The following is a 9,149-nucleotide window of genomic DNA, read 5'->3' on the forward strand; positions in this document are numbered from 1 at the left end:
TTAATACGAATCTCTAAGAAACTATTAAATTGAAGTACTAATTATTGGTCCTATATAAGGGTAAACATGAAAAAAAGTGAATTTATTAATTCTTGAAAACTACAAATATGATAAATATTTTAAAACAAACTATTTTTTCAGAGGGACAATAATTTGTTTTCTTCTTATTATAGAACTCAACTACTAGATAAAAGCTCGGCTCGCATGGCAAGTGTAAGAATTATGATGACACAAGTTCAAAATTTGAATTAAACTGTCTTTTTCATCTTCCCCTCGCAGGCAACTTTTTATATGTAAAATAATTAGTTTTACACTTTCTTTCTAAACAGTCTCTGGAATCTTCAGTTTCATCCGGCTATGGCTGTTACTCAAGACAACAATGTGAGAGATATTGTCTCTCCGCATTTTCACCATTAACAGTATATACTTTGCATGAACTGTTAATTCTTTTCACCTTTTCTGTCTGCAGACTAAGCGAGGGAGGCCGAGGACGATGAAGGAACATTTGTTTAGAAGAAAATCTTCTTGTCTAAACAAAAGCCCTCAGAAGAAAGTGAGAATTTGTTTTTTTTATAGTTTGTAATTGTCTGTTTCTCGTTTGGCCTGTCAACTGTTATTGCTTTGGGTTATTTGAAGATTTTTCAAGTCTTAGGAAACAAGCAATAGGAATCTATCCTTTTGGTATTGGTTATGATCCTGACCCTGAAAGGTTGTTAAACGAATTTATGGTACATGGGCTTTTATTTGTCAAACTATTGTGGTTATGAAGATAATTGCAAAATATATGATTTCTATTTGATGGCATTTGTGCTGTTCGTTTGTTTCTTTATTTGCTGTTATTTGTTTGTTTATTTCTGGAGCTCAGAATCAATGTTGGAGAATTGATAGATATAGAAATTTATGACAACAGTATATTTTATTAGCGAAAGAGATTTACAAAATTCAGGGGACAAGTACCTCTCTTTTAATTTGAACTTTGAAGAGGGCTTGCTTGTGTTGAATGATTCTGATTAGTATGATAAATCCAGAATTTTCTTCCCACGTCGGCAGGAGACACAAAAAGCAATCAGAGGTTTGTTATCATTTTTCAATGTCCTTAAAACTGTCTTTCTTTTTGTGGCAGTAAGTTAAGAACAGTCCAGATGGGTAGGTAAACAACAACAATAGCTTGATTCTTATTTTCTTTCTTTTCTTTTCTGAGTTCATTTTTTTGCTGGATTTTTAGATTTATTTGCTGTGAGATCACTATGTATTTCTCTTATCATTCACATGATTGCATATTTTGCTGCACTTTTAAGTGCTTTAACTTTTGAATTAAAGATTTTGGAAACATGAACTAATAGAGAAATACGGCCATGTCTTGAACAGGTAACATGCTATAATACAATGAAGTCTGAATGGTTAGTATAATCAGTTGAATGGTATCTAATTTCCCTTTTCGTATTAGAAGCTGAATTATACTGCAGCTATACTCCTTCCTTTTTGTAACTTTCAGCCATAAACGAAAGAAAGCTATAATAGATAGTCTATATGATAACAAGTATAGTCTGAGGTCTTGAAGTGAGCAAAATAGATTCAAGCTAATCTACCACCTTCATTCCCTAGCATGATAAAATGTATGTTGCCTTCTCATGTTACAGAAGGATTTTGGCTGGTAAGCCTTATTTTTCTTCATTATATACTTCTCATGTTACAGAAGGATTTTGCCTTCAGACAAGGTTTATTGCTCATAGAGCTATACATTTAAGCTCACTTTTGGTTGGTAGGGCCTTAATAAGCAATTTTGCAATGAGCATATGCCAAAGGGGGATGCTGTATTTGACTTGGACGGTGAAAGTGGAATGGATTAGAAGGCAAAATATCTTGTAGAAAAGGTTGGCTTTAGTGGTGGATGGAGAGGTTTCTCCCTAGCTCACAAATTGCTGCAGGGCGACGTCTTGGTTTTTCAACTAGTCAGGCCAACTAAATTCATGGTGCTTGTTTGAACCATCTTTCAGGTGTATTTATGATCTTTAAATTAACATTTATATAGTTTTGATTTGCATCTAATTTGAAATTGAAGGAATTTAAACATCTTCAAGAACCATTTGGACAGGTGTGCATTTGAAATGATGTCAATTTTTATTACGAGTGAAAATTATAAAAAATCAACGTGATGTCAATTCCAAATCCACCTTCATTTCAAAGGACTATATATCCAAATATCGGCTTGTATTTTCTATGAATAACATTTAAATACTTCAAAAGAAACCTCTGGAACCAGCAGATTGAAATTGTTAGTTTGTGGTGCTTGTGAACTTGCAAAACACACAAGGTATTCTTATCCTTCTATGAATAATAAAAGTTTTTGTAATTTTGTTCTTCCATTGAGGATTGTGAAGTATCATTCTTGGATATGATAGTGGCATTATCTCTGTTTCCTGAACTGGTACAATCTACTTCAATTGCTCTTTGCCGTTTAAGGTCTACACTGTGAGGTAAATGGTTCTGAAGCCTTCTGCAATTGGATGCTGTTGTGAAAACCATGAATTCTAGCTAGTTTTTTCACTGTTTATTTCACAGTTACTGTCATCTTCCAATTGTAAACGATTCTCGTGTTTTCATAATTCCTGCAGAGAATCTGATTACGGCTAGTGAAGAAAGAAAAAATCAGGAGCTCCTTGTACTGGGCAATCCAGATTTAAAAAGTTGAAAGAATATCATGATGTCTGAAAATGAGAGTGAGGAGCTTGGCTTTGATGTTTTGGATCGAATTCAATTGTCAGAGTCGGTGATTGACTTTACCAAAGTGAAAAGTTGTGAGGATTTTGACATTCTAAATAATGGTTTAGTCATAAACTCTGAGCTATCCAAACACCTTCAATACAAATATTAAGATTTTTGCTGCAGTCAAAAGTCATTTCTTCATGAGCATCTAGTTGGCAGCCTTAATTGTAAGCTTGCTGCAGGAGTAATAGTGGAAACTATTAACATTGCAGGTGCCATTCAAGCTTCCAAGCTTATTACACCCGGAGATAGTTTTGCTACTTGGGAGGACTCTGAAAGCCTTCAAGACATTGGGGATGAACATTGACTTCTTGCTCGAACCATTGGAACATTTGATGAGCCTTGCTGCTAAGTTGAGAAGACATAAGGAAGCTAGACTTGAAAAAACTAATGCAGAAAAAGAGATGAGAATTCTTGAGGCAAACCTTTCAAATTTAAAAGAGTTGACTAGCAGGCTTGATATAGAGATTCAACAGTTGGAGCCAAATGCTGAAAACTATGAGCTTATGCTTATGTTCCAAGAAGTGGCTAAAGCCCCATGGTGACCAGAAACATGGTATTTATTTTGGGAAAATTTTTGTCCGGTAAGCAAGAAGGTGGCTGGGAGCAATGTGTGCGCTACACCATGTGAAAGCCTAAGCAATAACTCTTTATTTTGTTGCAAGATCAGTTTGGCTATGCTGGCAACCTGCTGTGCGCGAGAGCTGAGATATTAAAAATGGCAGCTTCCCTAAGAAGTTGAAAAATAGAGTTTGTTTGTGAAGCTCTACTTTGATTCCTCGAAGCCAAACATTGCCATAGCATATTAAATGAAAGCTTGGGCGTGGTAAATACTGTCTAACAATGTTAACAAAGAAATGTAATTATTTCATACATTAATGTAAATGACAACTTGGAAATGGGAAATTCTGCTCTGAGGATCTGAAGTTTGATTTCTGATTAGCACATTTGTTTGACTTACTAAAATTGCATATGCATTTCATTCAATTGGTTCAACCATCATCTAAAGAATGAATTGCAGGAGTCCGATACAAATACAGAGAACCACAAGATACAGAAATTCAACTACCATCGTCTAAAGATTGTTCTACGATAAACGTCGTTTGATAGTTCAAGAAGCTATCTTTAACAGACACATCAATTCCCCTCTTAACTAAGGGACAGCTAATATCAACATTTTCCTAAACCACAAATCAGTTGTATGAATAACAATACCAAGTAAAAAAACGATTCACACCATGAAAATCCATAGACATTAGTTATGTGAATATCCTTCTGCAATCTGTATAGGAATGGAATTGCACAAAATAGAACATGTTTTTGAGACAAATTTCATAACTAGAAATATGACAAAACCTCCTGCAACAGTATAATAATTGTTCTATCCTAAAATCTCACTTCAAGTTTACATCTTAGATTGTTTAGAGCAGCTTAGCAGCTTTTGCACAAGCGGATCATCTGGCTTGTTCATAACTAAATTTATTACAAGCTCTGTGGTGGTGGCATCTGCAAAAAAACCCTTGCCAACCATTTCATCAATAAGTTGTGTTGCCATGGACAAATCATTGTGCCGGAGATATCCTTGGATAATCACATTATAAGAGCAAATATTTGGTAAGCAACCATTCTCTTCCATTTTCCTAAAAACCTTGAATGCTTCATCTAGGAGTCCTTCTTTACAAAGTCCATTGATCATTATAGTGTATATATACACATTAGGCTGCAACCCTTCTATAGAAAGTCTAGAAAACAGTTCCTTTGCATCTTTCAGCTTTCCAGCTTCGAACATACCATCAATTAGAGCACTATATACAGTTATATCAGGCTTCAATGAGTTTTTCTGCATTTCATGAAATAGGGACAACGCCACATCTAGACACTGATGCTTACAGAAGCCATCTATCAAAATTGAGTAAGTTACCACATCTGGAGAATGGCCACTAGCACACAAGTCCTTGAAAAACTTATATGCAGCTTGAGGGCTCTTTGCTTTACACAAGCCATGTATAAGAGAATTATAAGTGACATGGTTAGGAATCAATCCTTTGTGATGCATTTCATCAAGAAGCCTCATTGCCTCAGCTATCCTTTTTCTCATACAGTAACAGTCAATCATGATACTATAGGTAACAACATCAGGTGTACAACCCTTGCTTAGCATCATGTCAAAAATTTTTCTAGCTTGATCCATTTTGTTGAGTAGACAACATCCATTCATCAAAGAGTTGTAAGTCGCAACATCAGGCTTTATTCCTCTTTGAATCATCCATTTGACTATACCATGAGCCTTTGCAACCCTTCCTTCCTTACAAAGTCCATCAACCAATATGTTGAACATAATTAAATTTGGTGCGATGTTCGCTTCCAAAATTTCATTGAGCTGCATAGAAGCTTCTTCCCATCGGCCTAAATTGCACAGACCATAGATTAAAGAGCTGTAAGTCACAACATCAGGCTTTATTCCTCTTTGAATCATCCATTTGACTATACCATGAGCCTTTGCAACCCTTCCTTCCTTACAAAGTCCATCAACCAACATGTTGAAGGTAATTAAATTTGGCGCGATGTTCGCTTCTAACATTTCATTGAGCTGCATAGAAGCTTCTTCCCATCGGCCTGAATTGCACAGACCATAGATTAAAGAGCTGTAAGTCACAATATTAGGCTTTATTCCTCTTTGAATCATCAATTTGACAAGGGTAAATTATTATTTAGTCCCTCAGGTTTTACATAATTAATCAACTAATCCCAAGTTTTGAGAAAATATCTAGCTAGTCCCTCAGGTTTAACTCCGTCTAATTAAAAGGTCCTTCCGTACGAAAAGTTGGTTTTTTTCCGTTAATTATAGACTAAAAGACTAAAACACCCCTCCTAGTTGACGTGGACCATAAGGAAAAATTATTATCTCGTCCCTCAGGTTTTACATAATTATCTAACTAATCCCACGTTTTGCGCAAATATCTAACTAGTCCCTCAGGTTTAACTCCGTCTAATTGAAAGGTCTTTCCGTCCGAAAAGTTAGTTTTTTTCCGTTAATTGAAGACTAAAAGACTAAAAGACTAAAACACTTCTCCCTAGCTGACGTGGACCAGTATGAAGCGATAAGGGAGGGAATTGTATAAACTAAAAGACTAAATAATAATTTTTCCTATAATTTTATGCACATGTAGAATTGTATAGACTAAGCTTAATTACACGAGTAGGAAAATTAGCTTTGCTAAATTTAAAAATGAAAATTGAAGAGTTTCATATAAAGTCGATGGAGACAATTACTTTTTTTGTCTATAGATAATTACTTTTTTTATCTATAAATAACTATTATTTTAGAGCCGGTGTTTTCTCCCAAATATCTTTTTTTTTTAGAATATTAATGAGTAATTAATTTTTTTTTTCAATTTTATCTTTATTTATATTAAATTTAATAATTATTTTTATAATTTTCCAAAATCATATAACATCTCCTCTCTTATTTAAGGTTACGTAATAAAATTAATTAATATTTTGTTATAATTTATAAGAATAAATTTACTTACTTAATTACCATAAAAACATTAAAAGTATTTATGAATAGATGGAATACTTTGTTTTTTTTTTTTAGATTTTATCAATGATAATAGTAATGTTTCTTGATAAAATTTGCATATTAAATATGAATAAAATAGAAAATTATGTTTATTATTTTTTTTCTAAAAAAGAAACTATGATGATAATTTGGGGTAAAAAGAAAAATGAGGTATTTACTTTTTTTGAAGAGGTATTTACTTTCATGATTCACTTAAATTTAATAATATTTAATTAGAACATCAAATTAATTTTTTTATCCTTTTTTTAATACTGTCTTTGTTCCATAATACTTGTCAGATTTGAGAAAATAATTTGTTCTAAAATATTTGTCTAATTTAGTCTAAAATACTTGTTATATTTGCGGTTTTAAGGAGTAATAAATATTTTTTTCATATTTACCCTTTGTGTATGATTAATAATTATTATTTCAATTTAATGATTTTCTTAGAGATTAATATTAAATTAAGAGTAATATTGTCAAAATTTATTCAATAATTTATTATAATTTATACAAATTTAATAATTTTTTTAAAAGACATGAAATTCTAAATGTGGGGAATATTATAGAATGAAGATAGTAATATTTTAGAGACATAATTATATTTAATGGTTTTCGATTTGCAAATATTCATAATCTAAAACTAAACCGTACATTTAAGAGAGAAAAATTATTATATCTCCATCGACTTTATATGAAGCTCTTCAATTTTCATTTTTAAATTTAGCGAAGCTAATTTTCCTACTCGTGTAATTAAGCTTAGTCTATACAATTCTACATGTGCATAAAATTATAGGGAAAATTATTATTTAGTCTTTTAGTTTATACAATTTCCTCCCTTATCGCTTCATATTGGTCCACGTCAGTTAGGGAGAGGTGTTTTAGTCTTTTAGTCTTCAATTAACGGAAAAAAACTAACTTTTCGGACGGAAGGACCTTTCAATTAGACAGAGCTAAACCTGAGGGACTAGTTAGATATTTGCGCAAAACTTGGGATTAGTTAGATAATTATGTAAAACCTGAAGGACTAGATAATAATTTTTCCTTATGGTCCACGTCAGCTGGGGAGGGGTGTTTTAGTCTTTTAGTCTATAATTAACGGAAAAAAACCAACTTTTCGGACGGAAGGACCTTTTAATTAGACGGAGTTAAACCTGAGGGACTAGCTAGATATTTGGGCAAAACCTGTGATTAGTTGGTTAATTATGTAAAACCTGAGGGACTAAATAATAATTTACCCATTTGACAATACCATGAGCCTTTGATACACTTCCTTCCTTACAAAGCCCATCGACCAATATATTGAAAGTAATTAAATTTGGAGTGATGTTTGCTTCCAACATTTCATGAAGCAGCATAGAAACTTCCTCCCAGCGGCCTGCCTTGCATAGACCATAGATTAAAGAGCTGTAAGTCACTACATCGGGCTTTATTCCTTGTTGAATCATCAATTTGACTATACCATGAGCCTTTGAAACCCTTCCACACTTACAAAGACCATCAACCAATATACTGAAGGTAATTAAATTTGCTGTGACTTTCGCTTTCAACATTTTGTTAAGCAGCATAAAGCTTCCTTCAATCGGCCTGACATGCACAGACCATGGATTAAGGAGTTGTAAGTCACAACACTCGGCAAGATGCCTTCACTCTTCATTTTCAAGAAGAGCTCTAATGCCTCAGTAACCAATCTATCCTTACAAAGGCTGTCAATGATAACACTATATGACACCACATCAGGTTCACAACCTTCCTCGACCAGTCTTTTCAGAATACCAAAGGCCACATTGGTTTTTCCAATTTTACACAGACCATTCACAATGACGGTATAGGTATAGACATCAGGTTGATACCCTTTTGCAATCATCTCATCATATAATTCCACAGCTTCATCAAATCTATCCTCACTACAAAGCCCGTTAATCAAGGTATTAAGCGTTATAATGTCAGGCTGAAAACCAAGTTTGAAGATTTTCCCAATGAGAGAGAACCCAAAATCCACGCGGTCCAGATGGCAAAAGCAATTAGTCAAATTATTTATACAATAAATATCGAGTGAAATTCCAAACAATTCCATCTGTTTGTAAAGAGAAATTACAGTCTCATAACGTTTCATTCGAACAAGTGCAGATAATAATTTATTAAATTCCAGAATAGATGGTGAGGGATTACTATGAAGCATTAACTGGAAAGCAGCCAAAGCATCATCAGTGTTATCGAAAGAATAAGATTTGCTTTTACCTCTGGCGTGTGTACTGGTAGAACTAGTATAAGAAACTGAATCAAAAAAACCCATCAGCCGATGAAGCCGAAAATTAGTAAGGCATCTGCTGGTAGTTAAGAGCATCTTGGATAATATTATGAAAATAAAGCGAAAGACCCAATCTTGTATATAGTTTTTGGGAGAAATTTGATAATGGCGAGAAGCGATTTGGTCTGATTTAGTGTCCCCCGTTGATGTCTAGCGGAAGAGAGAAGATAAGCTACGGGCTTTTGTGGAGGGCTGGCTGATATGAGCTTTGGAATTAGAGAGCAGAAAATAGCGTCAACATTAAATTCAAATCCTTTATTAGTGGAGTATTATTTTTCGTTATGAAAGTCTAAATTGTTTATTAATATAAAATTCTTTAATTACATGAAAATATTAATTATTTATTAATAAAAACGACATGAAAAAAAATTGAATTTGCAATATTTGAAAATATATTGCAATAGTTGAATGATGGAATCATATAAAAAGTATAACAAGAAACTCTATTTATTTAAAAAGAGTTAAGAGAAAGCATTATATGGGATTATTTTCATTCATTTTTAAAAATTT

At 33.2% G+C, this 9,149-nt stretch overlaps 1 protein-coding gene and 1 pseudogene across 2 annotated transcripts; one reads left to right on the forward strand and one right to left on the reverse strand.

Moving 5' to 3' along the window:
- The first annotated feature begins 235 nt into the window (after positions 1-235).
- On the forward strand, positions 236-3,702 carry LOC110009017 (B3 domain-containing protein Os01g0234100-like; annotated as a pseudogene). Its single transcript, XR_016320096.1, has 7 exons — positions 236-381; positions 470-553; positions 1,369-1,400; positions 1,496-1,654; positions 1,767-1,979; positions 2,063-2,095; positions 2,696-3,702. The product of XR_016320096.1 is annotated as a B3 domain-containing protein Os01g0234100-like (transcript).
- A 324-nt stretch (positions 3,703-4,026) lies between these two features.
- LOC105629601 (uncharacterized) lies at positions 4,027-8,880 on the reverse strand. Its single transcript, XM_089719480.1, has 2 exons — positions 7,916-8,880; positions 4,027-5,382 (listed from the first exon to the last, which is right to left on the reverse strand). The coding sequence occupies exons 1-2, from the start codon at positions 8,673-8,675 to the stop codon at positions 4,172-4,174; spliced, it is 1,971 nt and encodes a 656-aa protein (XP_089575606.1). The 5' UTR covers positions 8,676-8,880; the 3' UTR covers positions 4,027-4,171.
- Between the last annotated feature and the right edge of the window lie 269 nt (positions 8,881-9,149).

Source organism: Jatropha curcas, chromosome 3 (assembly GCF_041381405.1).
Source record: "Jatropha curcas cultivar XTBG-Jc1 chromosome 3, XTBG_Jcur_1.0, whole genome shotgun sequence".
Taxonomy (NCBI): Eukaryota; Viridiplantae; Streptophyta; class Magnoliopsida; order Malpighiales; family Euphorbiaceae; genus Jatropha; species Jatropha curcas.

Coding starts and splice junctions, on each gene's coding strand:
- LOC105629601 (XM_089719480.1), bottom strand. CDS start 8,675: ATGCTCTTAACTACCAGCAGATGCCTTACTAATTTTCGGCTTCATCGG. Junction 5,383..7,915: donor CCATGGTCTGTGCATGTCAG/GCCGATTGAAGG, acceptor TGTGCAATTCAG/GCCGATGGGAAGAAGCTTCT.